The following is an 18,538-nucleotide window of genomic DNA, read 5'->3' as shown; positions in this document are numbered from 1 at the left end:
TACAACTGGTTTGGGCAAATGACACAAAAACAGGCGTGGACACTCTAAAAATTATCTCAAGCAGGCGCTGTGTCATTGAAATCAAAGTGGAAACTTGAAAGAAATCACTTGGTCCTTAACACAGGGCAATCTGCACTGTCATACAGTCAAACCCACTGATAACAATACTCAAGTGCCACGAAAATTTCATTGTTATAACCGATAACTGCTATAAATGGGCTTCTGAAAAAAAAAAAAAAGCGAAGTAGTGGACAGCAGGCTGTGGCAAAAAAACTGTAATGTGAGGTGGGATATGCCAAACAACTTCAATGATGAAGATGATGAAGCTGCCGATTTTTCCGACATGTTTAGAAGTTTGTACACTTTAGTAGAGCTGCCGCAAGCCCTATACAGCCAATGTGTGCCAAAGTATGAAGTTCCGGATGCTGAAACTTTAACCAAGAGTCTACTTTTTATTCAAAGGGACGCTGAAGGCAACTACTCAGTCTACGTTGATTGTTCCAATAGCAGTCAAGAAACGTCGTAGTGTTGCTTTTGTGCCAAGGAAATGCTTATTTTGAAATAAAATTAAGGTTTAGTGGTCCGCATCTGGTTAGCGCACTTCAAATTAACCGCTTCAAGCAGAACGTCTTGCGTCACTGTTGCCATGCACAATGTTGCCCGGCTTTACTGTGTGGCTGCTGATACTAGTAGCAATACAATGAAAGCAGTGAGAGCTACAGCTGCAATAGTGGCCATTGAACAATTTTCTGCCATAGGCTCCGAGATGGCAGGCGTGTTTAGTTCAGTAGACCCTTAAGAAAATTAAGTCTGGCAACATGGCTCTTTCATCATATCTTGTTCACTCGTGCGAGCTGGTGGGCTGTGTGTCCCAGCAACGCCGATGAGCGTTCCCTGTAGCGCACACGGACACTGTGTGTGTTCCTGCAGGACGTGTACTGTATTTGGACGGTACGCCAATGAGCGTCCCTTGGAGACTATGTCCTTGCTCTGCCGGTCATAACAGCCCATCCGTCGCCCAAAGAGGTCACGCAAGAGCCGCAGTGGCGCCGCTCCCTGAAGTGGCCACTGTGCTTCCTCTCGGGCGTTCTACTGACTGCCAAGCACAACCCACAGATGCAGCGATAATCGCGTACTGGTATCAGCAGCGTGCATCACCGTGGATGAACAAGACATGGCAGAAAAAACATGTTTTTGGGTTCGTTCGATAGGTGGTGCTGAATTTTGAAAAGGGTCTATTGGGCCCCGCTAGACGGTACGACCTGTCTAGTTTAACCAGGGGAAAATTGATCTTGAACCACTCTGCCATTCGCCATGGTATTGTGCGGTGGTATTTTTTTAACATGTATCAAATAGAAACGAACAAGCAGCATTTTATTACATCTCTTGAAGCGCAGAAAGTTCTTTATTTAGTGCAGCTAGATTGGTTACTAGTGATTAATTGTAGGCTGTAACTCCGACGTCATCGGGATCATTTTGCGAATGTCCTACTGGGGCGCATGCGTTCTCGTGCATTGACTTTTATTTCTTGGCAAGTAGGGCGCTGCTGTTGATAATACTGTCATTTCAGACATTTTCATACGTTGAGCTTTCACTCTCACGTAAATCGTTATTTGACTTTAGTGTCCCTTTAAAGTTCATGTCCGAATGTGCCTTAACAGAAGCCACCGCCGCATTTACGCGATTGCGAGTTTCAAAAGTCAGCTTTGCTGCGCTGTTAACATGCCATATGGTGAAGCATAATGCAACTTTTAGAAGGGGGACCTGGGGGATGTGCGGTTGTGGCCGGAGGGTTCAGCAGCCTGAATTTCTTAACTTTTTTCTGTTTTCACTGATTTTGCATTCTATTACATTAGGCACGAATACCTACCAGCCAGAATTTATTGTTATAAATGCTAATGCGGCATGCGGACATTGCTGTAAGTGGGTTATTCTAGCATAAAAAAACACATAAAAGTTGATGGTGCAGCAGCTTTTTATTGTTATAACCGATGTATTGGCAAAACCGGTATCGTTATAAGTGAGCTAGACTATTTGTACTGAGTAAACAAGGCCGCGTTGGCATGACGAGGTTGACTCATTCGCCCCGCCGTGGTGGTCTAGTCGATAAGGTACTCTGCTGCTGACCTGCAGGTTGCGGGATAGAATCCCGGCTGTGGTGGCTGCATTTTCGATGGATGCGAAAATGCTGTAGACCTGTGTGCTCAGGCCTGCGTGCCCCAGGTGGTCGAAATTTCCGGAGTCCTCCACTACGGCGTCTCTGATCATCTTATGGTGGTTTTGGGACGTTAAACCTCTCATATTAATCAGGTTGAGCCATCCTGCCTCCTGTGGCTTGCACGGGTCATGTGCGTCGAAAGAACGTTTATTGAACGATAGCGCTCTCATATATACATTCTATGCCGAGGGGCGTTGCCCCCAATCTAGCGCACGTGTGCATGACTGTCACATCTCCCTTCTTAAACAAACAAAAGACTAAAGTTCCGGCATGGGGTATCTTTGCGGTGGCCGGCGATTGCGTTCGCTTCTGCGTAGTTGTGGCTCGGCGGGGCCCACGTCAGCTTGATGTTCTTGTGTGGGGGGCACCAGTGGAGTGGGGGCCAGACGGAGATGTTCTCTGGTGCGCTGCAACTGGAGTCCATCTTCGGTCTCAACAATGTAGGCTCTCGGACTGTTGGCAGGCTTGACAACCGTAGCAGGGGACCAGGTCTTTGATGGTACGTTGTACACTGTGACGCGGGAGCCCTCAGGAAGTCCTGGTAGCGGCCTTGTACCCCTGTTGTAGAAGGAACGTTGTCTACTTCTGATGACGTGGAGCCGCCGTTGAACCTCCTCTGGCGGTATGGTCTGCGGTCGCAGGTGGGTTTCCGTGACTGGCAGCAGCGTCCTCGCATTTCGGCCCATGAGTCTCTGCATTGGAGATTTCAAATAGGAATCGCGAGGAGTGTTTCTCCATTCAAGCAATGCAGCACAAAAATCCACTGTGCCGTACCGATACCTCTTCAGCAATTTTTTGGCTTCTTGCACCGCACGTTCAGCCATTCCGTTTGATCGAGGGTGATAGGGGCTGGAGCGAACATGGTGCAAGCTAATCTTACCGACAAATTCACGAAAGTCCTGGCTGCTGAATGGCGGTCCATTGTCCGTGCATAGGCGCTGCGGGAAGCCATGAGTGGCGAATATGTCTGCGAAGGCAGCAATCACCTTGTCGGCTGTCGTCTTCACGGGCCTGATTTCGAAAAAGAAAGAATAAAAGTCAACAACCACCAAGTACTCGGTAGCATTGTGATAGCATATGTCGGCTCCCACAACTTCCCAGGGTAGGCTAGGAATTTCATGGTTCATCAATGGCAAGCGCCGATTTCGTGGCTTGTGCTTTTGGCAGGTCTCACAGCGTCGAGCAACTTCCTCTAGATCGCTGTTTATAGAAGGCCAAAAAAGTACAGCTCGAGCACGTGCTTTCATTTTTTCTGCTCCCCCATGCGCTGCATGAAGGCAGGCAAGAACTTCGCTGCGCATCTTGGCCGGAATGATGAGGCGGTTGCTCCTGAATACAAGGCCATCTTGCGTATGCAGCTCGTCGCGGAAGCTCCAGTAGCATCGTAGCTCGCTGCTGACGTCAGCTTTGCTCTCCGGCCACTGACTGCTTGCGTACTGTCGAAGCTTCACCATCACAGGGTCCTGGTCGGTCTCTTGTAGAACTTGGCTCAGCCGTCTGTCTGAAACCTGCAGGCAAGCAATGGTGTTCAACTGATAATTCAGGCACTGTTCTTTCAATATTGCTTGGCTCGGGGACCGTGATAAAGCGTCAGCAACAAACAGCTGTTTTCCAGGTGTGTATTTGACGACTATCGGGTACCTCTGCAAGCTGAGGCGCATGCGCTGAAGCCTTAGAGGACATTGGCATAACGGCTTCTTAAATATAATTTCTAGTGGCTTGTGATCGGATTCTACCACAACTTCAGGCTGCCCGAAAAGATAGTCGCGGAATCTTTCACAGCCGTGGACAATTGCCAGCATCTCCTTTTCGATCTGGGCGTACCTTTGCTGTGTTTCTGTCAAGGAACGCGACGAATACGCTAGTGGATGCCCGTCCTGTATGATCACTGCGCCAACTCCGTTCTGACTGGCATCTACCGACAGCCTGATTGGTTTCCCCTTCTCGTAGTAGCTTAGTACAGGGGCTGTCGCAAGCGCTTCCTTCAGAGCCTTGAAGCTTGCATCTTGGCGGTCCTCCCAAAGCCACGCGATATTCTTCTTTAGTAATTCTCGAAGTGGTGCCGTTAGGTCCGACATATTCGGAATAAAGCGAGAGACAAAATTTACCATGCCCAGGAACGTCTGCAGCTCTTTCTGGTTGCTTGGCGTCTGGACTTGCAAGATGTCTTCTAGCCGCTGTGGATCCAGGCTCAGGCCGTCGCGCGTCAAAATGTGTCCCAAGTACCGGACGGACTCCTGTAAAAAACGGCATTTCTTTCTGTTCAATTTCAGTTTGTACTCTCGGCAACGTCGTAGGACGTGTTCAAGGTTTGCATCATGCTGCTCTCTTGATCGGCCCCACACTAGAATGTCGTCCATGACAACCGCTACGCCTTCGAGGCCTTCTAGCACGCGGTGCATGGCCCGCTGAAATATTTCCGGCGCCGACGAGATTCCAAAGGGCATGCGCAAAAATCTATAACGGCCGTATGGAGTGCACATAGTGCAAATCTTAGAGCTTTCTTTATCCAGCTTGATTTGCCAGAAACCGGAGGCTGCGTCCAAAGTTGTAAAGTACTGGGCCCCACTTATCGAAGGTGCTATGTCTTCCAATGTTGGCATTGGATAGTGCTCGCGAAGCAGAGCTTTGTTTAGGTCGGAAGGATCAAGACAAATGCGTACCTTCTCTCCTTTTGTAACAACGACCATGTTGCTGGCCCACTCTGTCGGCTCGGTCACTTTCACGATGACTCCAGCAGTCTCCATGCGGTCGAGCTCAGCTTTCACCTTGCTTTGCAATGCTATTGGAATCCGCCGTGCTGGTTTCACTACTCCCTGGGACCCGGGCTTGAGCTTTAGATGGTAGACAATACCCTCCAGTTGACCCAGACCTTCAAACACGTCTTCGTAAGGCTTGGCAGTGCCGTAAAGCTCTATTTGGTCGACAGAGCAGACACGTTGGAGCAAGCCAAGCTCTTCGGCAACTGTACCGCTCAAGGTCACGGCGATTTCGTCATCCACGACGAAAAACTCTGTCAGAATCTTGCTTTCTCTCGTTGCCACTTCAAGACGAACTTGTTTCGTCGCTTTTTTCTGGAAGCCAAAAAATGTGTTTAAAACAACGTTGCAATCAAGTGGCTGCTTGTTTGTTATTTTCTGCAGCTGGCTGCGTGCTATAACCGAGCATGTTGCGCCTGTGTCTAACTTGCAAAAAATAGGCTTTCCTTCTATCTCAACGGTAGCCGTCCAGCGGTCGTCTTTCCCACGGGCATGCGATAGCGTTTCTAACCAGAAATCGCCTTCTTCTGCATCGACAGATGCTACTGCGTGCTCTTTCGAATGAAATCTTTTTTGCATCTTCTTGCAGGCTATCGCAAAGTGATTTCTGCCACCGCATTTCCTGCACGTGCGTCCCTTTGCTGGGCACACACGGTCGGTCTGATGAACCTTTGCGCACTTTGTACAACGCTGACCTTTCGCTTCAGATAGCGCGTTCATCTCGGCTGCGTAATCGCTTTTCGGGCGCGCCTGTATCTCTTCACACTGTTCTTTGCCATGTTCACGAGAGCGACACATTTCTACGGTCTTCGTGAAAGAAGCATTTTCGGAGATTAGCTTTTCTTGCAGCTTTTTATCTCTAATTCCGAGAATAATACGGCTTCTCAGCATACGCTCTTCAAGCTGCCCAAACTCGCAGCTTTTTGCTAGCACTCTGAGGTCTGTCAGCCAGTCATTGAAACTTTCACCGTCCTTTTGGTCGCACTTTCCAAAGCGGAACTCATGGTAGGCTAAGTTTAGAGCTGGTTTGTAAAATGCCTCAAACTTCATTTTCAGTACTTCTACGTCCGACTTCTCTTCGTCAGTTGCAAAATCAAGAGTGCTGTACGTCTTGCGTGCGTCCTCTCCGATAATCATAAGAAAGGTGGCTGCCTGTACCTCTTTCGGTTGCTGGTTCAGGTATGTTGCCGTTGCGAAGAGCTCGAACTCTTGCCGCCATGTCTTCCAGCTTCGCCATACGTCTCCTGTGGTGTCCAGGGCTTTCGGCGGTGGCAATAGCGTGGTGACTGGTCCGCTGGCCTGCTGGCGCTGTTCCCCGTTCTGCATGCTTGTAGCTGGTTGGGACCTCCGAGCCGCCCCTGTTGGCTTGCTACGCGTCCGCTGTTCGTTCGCCGGCTGCGTGTATCGGCTGCGGTCCGACCACTTCTGACACCATGTGGCTTGCACGGGTCATGTGCGTCGAAAGAACGTTTATTGAACGATAGCGCTCTCATATATACATTCTATGCCGAGGGGCGTTGCCCCCAATCTAGCGCACGTGTGCATGACTGTCACATGCACACGTGAAGCTCAGAACAAAGTACTGGGAAGCTGTTAGCGCAGGTCAAGTTGGAACTGCTATAATAATGGTGGATAGAAAACTTTACTCGAGCCCTGCAGAGTGGGTCTCAGAATTCAGTGGGCCGCTCCTACATCGGGACCGAAAGACCAAGCCTCTCAGCAACTTCGTAGGCCTGCTGGACAGCCCATAGTTGGGCGACCAAAAGTGGGCTGTGGAGAGCCACCTTTTACCTGGTTGAGATAGCATTGAAAGAAAAGCATGACTTGGGGCATCGCAAAATCTTGTTTGAGCATATCTATCTCCTGTTGCAACTCGGGTCCGGTGGGTCTCATCGTTGGTAGCTGGCCACCCCATCGGACTCGTCCCTTATAACGAGGAGCAACGCTTGTACTGGAAAAGAGTACAGACGTTTATTTACATTGGAGAGAGATCAACATGACAGTTTAGTTACATAGTGGCATTCTGGTATTGAAAAATCCTCAGAAGCAGCCTGCGAGGGCTGAATATTAACTGTCTAATTTCTCTAGATCCGTGGATCAGGGAAAGGGCACCAAATTGCACTGTCCAATTTCAAGACATTCACCAATTTCGACGCACCCGCCTGTACCCGCCCACATCAACGTCTTTGACCAGGGGCAGAGTCGCCACACTTCCACCACGGGGTCCGCTTGCGCGAACACGGTCGCTGGAGCGATGGGTCTCACGCTCGGGCGATGATTCAAAGGGACCGCTGCAACGCCGCTGTTCCTTTGAGAAAAGTTGTTGTGACCAAAACCCATTGTGGCCGGACTGCATGGCGCCTTACTTTCTGGCTTGGAATGACCATACCCGTGCTGGAATGGCTCTCCGCAGGCTAGCAGCTTCTCAGCGACTCGTTCGCAGTACCTGGAATTCTACACATCTTCTCGGCCCAAGCGCCGAACCTAACACTCCCCAAGCTGGGTGCAGGTGTCAATCATATCCCCGCAGGGGCGTCTGTATAACAGGCGCTTGGTGCGTAGCAACACCACGGACTCGAGCTAATGGGGGGGTTTCGACTCCCTCTCACGCCTAGCCGTGCATGGCTTTGCCATGTCGGGGGAAAAGGGGATCCTGGGGGTTGAGCCGATGCGGGGGAGATTGGACCTTAAGGCTCCCTGTCAGAGACAAGACACCTCTTTGGCCCCAGCTTCACATAGACGGCACCCCTGGGCTGACCCACCCAGGGGAAATCGGCAGTCACCTTTTCCTATCTCTTTCTCTCCCTAGATCTTCGTCTTTATCTTCTACTTTGTATTTGTCCTGTCATCTTCTCTCTTCTATTTACATCCGAATTTTATGGTGCCGTGGGTCAACCTTGCGTAGTTGCTCAACCTTGGGCAGTTATATTTGGTTATAGTGGCAATGTACGGCTGGCATCTGCAGTCCTATACAAGTGCTACAGCGTCCCCTAGTTGGGCTCGATGGTGGGTGGCCGCCATTGCTGCCGAAACAACCAAACTATTATGGGAACACCTTCATTTTCCTGACTACTTGATCCTCTCCCTCAAAAAAGGGTGCGCACTGAAGAACTAGTATGTTTTAACCACCCCAACCTATCCTTCCCAAAATTTCATGTAATTCACTGTGAAACTCCGAACAAACAAACAAGATCAATTTCTCCATTTTTTGTCTCAAGGTCACTGACCGAAGTCTTTGGAACAGGTTACAAGGTAACTAAGATGCCAAGTGGTGACCTCCTGCTAGAACTGAGCAAAAACAATTTGAGAAACTTTGCAATCTAACAGCATTCGGGAGCATCCCAACATTTGCTTCGCCTCACCGCTCGATGAATACTTTACGTGGAGTCGTATCAGAAGCAGACCTCCTCGGGCTGTCCGAACAGGAACTCCTGGAAGGTTGGAAAGAGCACAATGTAACTGAAGTTAAATGAATCATCATCAGACGCGACGGCAAAAAAACACCTACCAAGCACCCTGTTTTAACATTTGCATCTAGTGTACTACCTACAAACATTGAGGCAGGTTACATCAAACTCCCTGTCCGCCCATATATTCCGAACCCTAGATGTTGCTACAAATGTCAGAAATCCGGCCACAGCTCGCAGAGCTGCCGAAGTCAAAACACTTGTACAAAATGTGGACACAAAAGACACACCTCTGATAAGTGTACTAACACACCCCACTGCGTCAACTGTGACGTGATCATGCAGCCTACTCTCATTCCTGCCCAAACTGGAAGAAAGAAAAAATTGGCAGCATATCCACAAAGTGAATGATGGAGAGTGGGGCAAAGCATTCGTTCGTCCATTCGTTCTTGCTTCCGTCCGTTCATGCGTCCATCCGCCCATCCGTGCGTGCGTCTGTTTGTGCATCCGTCCCTGCGTTCATCCATGCATCCGCCCCTGCGTCCGTTCATGCGTCCATCCATGCATCTGTCTGTGTGTCCGTTTGTCCATCTAATCAACACTCCAAGTTCCACCATCTCGCATCTTTTCATCATATATTCCCCATATAGAAGCACCCCCATCCAGCGGACATTCCAAAAACTAAACGAGAGGTAGCACACTGTTGTGACTGGCGCCGTAGCTGACGAGGGAGCGGCGCTCTTTGGATCTTCAAGCAAGTAGCCCACAGGCCGGCTGCCTACGACCGCCAGGCGTTGTCCCTCCTAGCGAGAGGGTGAGACGTCGTGTCGCCACGACGCCATAAGCCGTTCGAGAGAGGACAACAAGTACAGCATCTTCCTTGGAAGAGACCGCGGCAGCCGCCGCAAATCGCCCCGCTAATTAACCGAGCAGTTCGGCGGACCCTTTGAAGTATGCTGTCTTGAGCTTGGGACCCCTCGACCAGCGGCACACACACGACAAGGAGGAGCCCCGCTGGCGCCACCTTGGATTCCAGTGATCTCTGCTCAATATTGAACATTCACGTGGGTCGTGCATGCTCGTCTCCCTCGCCAGTTGTGTGTGATCTGTGATTGGACAGTACCATCTGCACGTGTTCCCTGATCTAGGGATTTGGGGAGCACATACCCTTTATAATGAGCCACCTGGCTCATTCGAATAAGGGCCATGTAGAGGAATGCCAGATTCGAAAGCTCGCCATGTAAGAAAGAGCTCGTCATGTACGAGAGCTCACCTTGTACATAATGTAAATAAACCCTCACCAAGTCTTTCTTCCTCCTGCCTCGACAACTTCATCCCGGACCAGAGCTCGTCATGTACGAGAGCTCACCTTGTACATAATGTAAATAAACCCTCACCAAGTCTTTCTTCCTCCTGCCTCGACAACTTCATCCCGGACCTCCGGTGCCTGCAAACCCTGGTCGCAACAACACGCACACTTTCTTATAGCTTGCGCTTCGGGTCTATTTCCGATCTTTTACCACCTCAAGTTCATGGTATATACTAGTTCACTGTATTCATGGCACTGCAGCCCAACGCTCGCTAAACCTTTCTAAAACCAAGGAGGTTATGCCCAGCGAGTATAACGTAGCAACCTTTTCCTGTCAGATAGTGCTCAATGTACATGCCAATGGCTGCTAATGGGAAATGAGAGACAGGAGAATTCGGCTTTTACTTTCTTACGGCTTGCACTTCGTATCTACTTCCCATCTTTAACCACCTCGAGTTCATAATATATACTCATTCATTGTATTCATGGCACTGCGGCTCAACGCTCGCTAAACCTTTCTAAAACTAAAGAGGTTACACCCAGCGGGTATAACGTAGCAACCCTTTCTTGTCAGATAGTGCTCAATGTACATGCCAATGGCTGCTAATGGGGATCGCAGCATGCGCGTTAACTAAAAGCCGAATGCTCCTGTCTTTCATTTTCCATTAGCAGCCATTGGCATGTACATCGAGCACTATTTTTGATTGTTCAACAACGCACAGAAGAAATCTCTCACCGGCACCACCCTGGAGGTCAAAATCTTGTACTTGTTACTCACTTCAACGGCTACGAGGGACGAACGGGTGCCGCTATAAGGAGCTTCGCCCCTAAAAGAGGTTATCACGCTTAAAGTAAAAGAAAACATCTCATTTGAGGAAGCCCGTAGCAGATGTGCACCATTCTACACAACACCTTCCGCTGATGCGGCGTGCCGGGGGGCAACGTCGCACCAGCCCCCGCCACTCCTTCGGGCAGCGCAAAGTGAGCCGTCGGCTGTGGCACCTGCCCCCTTGGCGGTAGCAGCCCAGTCTGTTGACCCCAAGGTCATCAGGTACCAAGGCCTCGTCGGGTACCAAGGTCCAAAATCCAGACCATCGGCCTGCGCGCGCGGGCATCCAGTGCCTCCCAGGAGGCAATGGATACCACGGTACCCCTGGTTTCGAAAGATCGGCCTGGCTCCTTAGACCGCGCCAGGAAGACAAAAAAATCTGATAACAGGGCTCGATGACGGCTCTGTTATTTAAACTCGGATCTCCCTTTAAACAACAAAACCCCATTTCTCTCGTACACACAGCGCTACTTTACTTTCAGGATGAACGCACAAAGTATACATTGAAACGTCAGGGGCCTTCTTAGGAACCGTGACGATGTGCAATAGCTCCTATACAAACATTCGCCAAAAGTGCTGTGTGTACAAGAAACACACTTAAAATCCAAACGCACCAACTTTCTTCATAGCTACATTATTTTCCCAAAGAATTGTGATGATGCAATGGCATCATCTGGAAGTGTAGCCATTATAGTTAATCAAGTGATTGCATGCATGCACTTACCGCTTTGGTCGTCCCTTGAAACAGTGGCTGTTCAAGCTGTACTCTTTAGTAAACTCGTCACCATTTGCTCTATATACATACCTCCACGTTTTCAAGTGCACAAACATTAATTCCAGTCCTTGATAAATGAACTTCCCGAAGCCTATCTTGTCCTAGGGGACTTTAATGCGCATAGTAGTCTATGAGGTGACTCTCGATGCGACTCGCGAGGTTGCCAAATCGAACAGTTTTTTTTCTCTTCCGGAGCTTGTCTCCTGAATTGGAAAGAGCCTAGATACTATAGTCTTGCTAACAATACCTTCTCCTTCATAGACCTAAGCATTGCATCTCTCTCACTTCTACCCCCACTTCAATGAAAAACCATTAATAATCCTTACGGAAGTGACGATTTCTTGGTCACTTTGAGTACAGCAACATCATATGAATGTCCTTCACAGATACCCAAATGACTCACCGAAAAAGCTAATTGGGAACAGTTTCGAAAATATACTCTCCTAACCTGGGCTGACTTGTCTGCATTAAGCATAGAGGCTGCTGTGGACTACTTCGCAGCTTTTTTAATTGATGTTGCTACGAAATGTATTCCTCAAACAAGTGGAATATCTGGCAAACGACGTGTCCCTTGGTGGAACGACGAGTGTCGAAAAGTGCGTAAAGAAACAAAACAAAGCGTGGAGATTGCTCCGAAAATCACCGACGGCCGAAAATCTCACAAATGTCAAGAATATAAAATCCCAGGGCAGGAGGACGCGAAGACAGGCAAGAAGAGAAAGTTGGCAAAAATTTTTATCTGGCATCACTTCGTACACACATGAGGGTAAGGTCTGGAACAGGGTGAGAAGGGTGGAAGGAAAACAAGCATATGCGCTGCCTCTGGTGGACACAAAAGGGGACAGCTTGGAAGACCAGGCAAACCACCTAGGAGCACACTTCGAGCAAGTTTCCAGCTCATCACACTACTCTCAAAAGTTCCAACTCCACAAGACAAGGGTGGAGGAGCAAAAACTAGATACCAAATGTACAAAATACGAGGCATACAACCAACCTTTCTCTTTAGCTGAACTACAGGCATCTCTAACCTGCTGCAGCGATTCTGCCACTGGATCTGATCGTGTGGTCTATGAAATGTTGAAGAACCTACCTCTTGAAACGCAAAAAACCTTACTTCACCTTTACAATGCCATCTGGTTTTCCGGTGACATCTTTTCGAGCTGGAAAGAGGCCATTGTCATTCCCATTTTGAAAGAAGGCAAGGATCCATCCTCCGTTATGAGTTACAGGCCCATCGCACTGACAAGCTGCCTATGCAAACTTTTTGAAAAGATGATAAATCGCCAAGTCATGCACCTCTTTGAAACTAACAGCCTACTTGATTCATATCAATGCGGGTTTCGAGAAGGCAGATCTACCATTGACCACCTGTTACGTATCGAGGCACAGATCTAATATGCTTTCCTCCATAAGAAATTTTTCCTATCGGTCTTTCTCGATATGGAAAAAGCCTATGACACCACATGGCACTTTGGGATATTGCGAGACCTCTCGCACTTAGGTATCCGAGGTAATATGCTGAACATAATTGAAAGATATCTGTCCAATCGCACTTTCTGTGTCCAAGTGGGGAATGTCTTGTCTCGAACTTTCATATAGGAAACGGGGGTGCTGCAAGGTGGTGTGCTGAGTTGCACACTTTTTATTATAAAAATGAATAGCTTACATACCTGTATTACACGAAGCATGTTTTATTGCATATACATAGACGACGTATAGATAGCCTACAAATAATGCAACCTCGCAATGTGCAAGCGGCAAGTTCAACTTTGTTTGAATAAGGTAAATAAGTGAGCTGACGAGGACGGTTTCACGGTTAACTCACAAAAGAGCTCCTGCGTTTTATTCTCAAGGAAAAGAGGTCTCCATCCAGATTCGGATATTGACCTGCACGGTCAGAGGCTACCAGTGAAGTCTGAGCAAAAATTTTTAGGCATTATTTTAGACAAGAAACTAACATTCATACTTCACATTAAGCATCTAAAAAACAAGGGCCTGAAAGCAATGAATGTCATAAAGGTTTTGTCACGGACATCATGGGGCAGTGATAGAAAATGCCTGATGTATCTCCATAAAAGCCTTATATGCACACGTTTAGATTATGGGGCGATCATATATCAGTCTGCAGCTCCAAGTGCCTTGTAAATGCTTGGCCCTGTCCACCATTTGGACATCCGCCTTTCTATGGGCGCTTCTCGTACCAGCCCCATAGAAAGCCTCTACGTCAAGTCAAATGAGTGGTCGCTTCACCTGCAGAGAACTTGCATGTCCTTTGTATATTTCATCAAGGTGAACGCAGACAAGAAGCACCCCTCATATTCCACTATTATTGAATTGTCGAGCTCCACTTTGTTTCAAAACAGACCTTGGGTGAGGCAGGTCCTCTTCGTTGATGCCGCAAAATATTGGAATCGAGGTGCCTATGCAGTCTCTGTGGTGGACGCCCACGGCTCGCTCGTCAACGCAGCCACGGTAGTTACCAACTTCACCCACGAAGCAGAGGAAATGGCCATTGCGCTAGCCCTTCGAAGCTGCACTGAAGCCTCTGTCATTTACTCGGACTCTAGAACAGCTATAAGAACTTTTTCGGCGGCCCTAGTCTCTTCGAAGGCAGCTGCGGTCGTTAACAGGCTTTTCAACCACGAGACGAAGGAGGAAAACTTTCGGTCTACACACATCGCATGGTTCCCAGCCCACATGGGAAACATTTCCGGCTTTGCTGGCAACCCAAACGAGCGGGCACACACACTGGCGCGAGAGCTCACTTTCCGCGTCAGTGGTTCGCCCCCTCGCTTAAATGCAGCCTGCAGGAACCTCGATTACAAAGACCCACTTGTATCATATCACGAACTCACCTCACATCATAGATTAGAACGTCGAACTTTTCCTCCTCCTCACAGAGATCTGAACAGAGCACAAGCAATCACTTACAGACAATTGCAGACACGTACATACATCACACCAACGACACTAAGCAGGATTAATCCGGACTTTTCCACTGCATGTCCACACTGTGGAAACGAGTATAACAATTTCGACCACATGCTCTGGTTGTGCCCTGCCAACGTGGGTACAGAATTTTCTGACCAGTCCTCCTGGGACTCCGCCCTTCGAAGCACAGAGCTCATCGCCCAGCTCAAGGCTGTCCAGAGGGCCCGGGCCGTCGCCGAGAGACTCTGTCTACCGGTCCCGACCTGGGTGGAGCCGCCGGATTGATGGCGGGGCTTTCGGCACCGCTTTCTTTCCTCTCAGGACCTTAATAAAGTTCATACTCACAACTGGGTGAGGCAGCCCTTTTCAGTTCGCCTGAACGGTCTCGCTGAGGAGACTGGTGTTTCATTTGAACACAGCTCAATGGCTCCTGCGGCATACCTGCCATTGTGGCCAGTGGCAGATTCTAGATTGTGAAGTGTCTTTTCTAGAAGTTACAAAACACGCGTTCATTGCCCACATCCGCACATACTTCCTGGAACTTCAACACAAATACACGTGTCCAGAGTTTTTTTACAGATGCCTCCAAGTCGAACTCTTTCGAGTCCTATGCTGCTGTCGGGCCATCCTTTTCGGAAGCTGGCCCTCTGCATCCAGATATAAGTATATTCACAGCAGAAGCTTGCGCGATACCTACGGCACTAAACACAATAAACAATTACAGTTACAAAAAGTAGTTATTTACACGGACTCTCTCAGTGTGGTGAAAGCTCTGCAAACTCTTAAAATCAAAAGAACCCTGTCCTCATCTCACTTAACTCTATTTTATGCACACTCAAACAACATGTCGTAGTGTGCTGGGTGCCACGGCACCGTGAGATCCAAGGCAACGTGATGGCGGATCAGCTTGCTGCATCTGTCCACGAAAGCACTGCCACTACACCTATATCGATCCCGGCCCTTGACCTTAAACCGTCTCTCAAACGGAAGCTCGGGGATTACTGGCAGAGCAAGTGGTATAGGCGCGCACAAAACAAACGACATGTTATTTAGCCACACCTAGGTAATTGGTAGCCAGTATCGAAATCGCGTCGTAAAGAGGTAACGCTAACAAAACTCAGGATAGGGCACACATACATGACACACTCATACCTTTTGTCCGGTGGGGATCCATCATTGTGCGACAGATGTGGTGAAGCACTAACAGTGCTTCACATTTTAATCCATTGTGAACACTTAGGCACTCTAAAAAAAAAAACAACACTTTTGATTACCCTACCGACAACAGATACAACTTCACCCGGCTATGTTTGTCTGTAGGGAACCACTTTTCATTTATGTATCTGTGTTGGCTTTTTTAAGAGATGTCCGCAATTTTAATGTAATTTACCAAGGCATTGTGTAGAGCGACCTCTCAAGAGAGGTTGCTGCTGAGGTGGCTTCATTAAAAAGCACCTGCCTCGCACCCCTTGGACACAAGGGCACAGATGAGGCACTTGTACTAGTGTCAAATACCTACACCGTGCTTTATTGTCAGAGCCTTTCGCCATCCATTCTTACTATACAGTTCACGTCTCTGTGATGGTTTTATTACTTCTATATTTTACCCGCCTTAGTGCGAGGAATTTCAAGGCCCCTATACAGCCACCCAACACATTAATTATTCGCATCTCGTCTTCTTATGACCTGGCGCTCTTTGGCCAATAAATGGACCTTGCACCAAAAAACACCACACATCATCAAGAACAGGACATACCTACACTACACATTCATTTTTTTTGTCTGGTGGCCATGCACCTTTGTGTGATGGATGTGGAGAATTGCTTCACCCTGCCGCTGCGGCCTAGTGGCTAAGGTACTCGGCTGCTGACCCGCAGGTCGTGGGATCAAATCCCGGCTGCGGCGGCTGCATTTCCGATGGAGGCGGAAACGCTGTAGGCCCGTGTGCTCGGATTTGGGCGCACGTTAAAGAACCCCAGGTGGTCAAAATTTCCGGAGCCCTCCACTACGGCGTCTCTCATAATCATATGGTGGTTTTGGGACGTTAAACCCCACATATGAAATGTGGAGAATCGCTCACCGTACTTCACATTCTGATCCAGTGTAAAGAACTAGACACGCTAAGAAGACAACACTTTCCATTACCCTACCGACAACAGATACCACTTTATCTTGCAATGTTCGTCGGTAGGGAACCACTTTTCACACATGAATGGTTGTTAGCTTTTTTGAGAGAAGTTCGTACTTTTCATATCATATACCCGGGCATTCTGTAGCACGACCTCTCCAGAGAGGTCTCCTGCGCTGTGGTGGCTACACTCAACAAAGCACTTGCCTCACGGTCCTTGGATGCAAGGGTGTGAACTATCGAGGCACTTGTGCTAATGCCATACATGTCCAACATGGTTTTTATTATCACAAACTTTTGGCATCCATTAACACCACACACTTTTCATGGCATGGTCATGATTTTATTATTCATGTTTTTACCTGCTTTAGGGCGAGGAGTTTTAAGGCCCTTATACAGCCGCTAATCACAATCATTGTCCACATCTCTTGTCCCATGAACTGGTGCTCTTTGGCCATCAAATGGCCCTTGCGCCACGAAGCACCAAACATCATCAGGTGTCAGTCATATGGGTATCGGGTTTGATCACATGCAGAAGATGGGAATTTTGGGTATGTCCCCGTCTACAAGTCTGAGCCTGAGCGCCTGGGCACAGTTTAGTCACTGATACAGAAGGGGATTAGCTCTCTATGTCAGATAAAAGGGCTTAGTAGTCTCGCGCTGTATGTGCATAGGGTGTCCTACTACCCCATGTCACTACCTGGGCTCCCGCCTGGCCACTGCCTCGCGTAGCCTCATGAGCCAACTTGTTGAGGTTGGCAGGTACCACCTCCATCCTCCCAGGATGTGCAGGGAACAAGATCAGCGGCCCTTTATGAGGATGGTGCTTACCCTCCACGATGTATTATATTTGGGATGCAGTTTGCAAGCCAGCCCAAAAACTGGCTACGGTTTCCTACCAAGCTGTGGCTCTTTGGCTCAGTAAAGGTTGCTACATATTCGATGCAGAAAAAATGCTGTCGAAAGCAAAAAAGTCCACTCACTGGCTAAAGTTTTGCTATCCAGTTGTTTGACAACTTCACGGATCAGATGGTGATCAAATTGGGAAGCCACAAGCAAAAGCAGGAGTCGATGTCAGTAGTAGTGGAGCCTAAGTAATATTAAATAATTTACCGATGTTTTGTTGTCAAAGGAAGATGAAAATTCACCGAGGATGTAGACATTGTTTTGGTTAGGTTCAAGTGGATTTCTGCTTTTATGCTTTTTGAGCCCGCTTCCACACAAATCAATGTGTTCAAGCTTCGGGTATGACATCATCAAACCTGAAAGCCACGTGGACAAAAAGCACCTGCTTGCAAACCCAAATTTTGCACTATGTCTCAGTAAATTAAATTTTTTTGTTAATTCAATCATTTGTGCTAACCAAGCCAACAATGCAGCGGCACTTCAGAGCTTGTTATGCTATACTCGATTTCTGTGAAAGCATGTTGCTTACATTTGCATTGACTAGAACTGTGATGCACCTTTAAAAAAAACAAAAACAACGGAACATTTCAAGATCCACATTTTGTGTCTCCCCATCTTATGCAATATGCTTTGCCACTCTGCTTCTGTTCTACGCTTGAATATTTTTCAAAACCTTTCCTCTGGACTGCTGTCTTCTCTGCCTGACCAATCTACAAACAATGCCTGTTAAAGGAATTCCTAGTGTGTGTGGGAAGCTGTAGCAGCGTATTTCTCTTCTTTTTTTTATTCTTTGATCCATTACGCAATACTCTGGTATAAATTAGTTTGAACAATTTATTCCCGATTTCTGCTTTTTCTGGTGTGATTATCTGTGATGTTTTTTCTTCATTTGTTTAAGGTTGATATCTGGAGCATGGGGGTGCTGTTGTATGCCCTACTGTGCGGATGTCTTCCATTTGATGACGAGAACGTAGCAGTTCTATACAGAAAAATCCAGGTAAGCAAAAGCTCGCTTGATGCTTCCCTTTTAATTTTCTTAGTGTCTCTGTGTAAACAAAGAAAATGTTTGATTAAAGGCAGCACTAGTTTCTCATTAAATTTGGCTGTTGCATTATTTTGACATTTGTAATGCACTTATAAATTTATGATGTTTACACAAGGCAGTTCCTTGTACTCTCATTTGGTTTTTCCATTGTCGTCCTTTTTTAAATTTTTTTCTGAGAATGTGATATACTAATGTTTACTCTATTATATTCTTGTATAGTGCCATTCATTT

At 47.8% G+C, this 18,538-nt stretch overlaps 1 protein-coding gene across 1 annotated transcript in view; it reads left to right on the top strand.

Moving 5' to 3' along the window:
* LOC119161343 (maternal embryonic leucine zipper kinase) overlaps nucleotides 1-18,538 on the top strand; it is a 159,364-nt gene that overhangs the window by 24,246 nt on the left and 116,580 nt on the right. Inside the window, exon 7 of the mRNA XM_037413765.2 lies at nucleotides 18,161-18,259. Within this exon, the coding sequence (XP_037269662.2) occupies nucleotides 18,161-18,259 (99 nt within the window). The remainder of the gene's footprint in view (nucleotides 1-18,160; nucleotides 18,260-18,538) is intronic.

The sequence above is a fragment of the Rhipicephalus microplus genome, chromosome X (genome assembly GCF_043290135.1).
Source record: "Rhipicephalus microplus isolate Deutch F79 chromosome X, USDA_Rmic, whole genome shotgun sequence".
Lineage (NCBI taxonomy): Eukaryota > Metazoa > Arthropoda > Arachnida > Ixodida > Ixodidae > Rhipicephalus > Rhipicephalus microplus.
The sequence above is the reverse complement of the archived record's forward strand: the minus strand, read 5'-3'. Positions and strand labels throughout refer to the sequence as shown.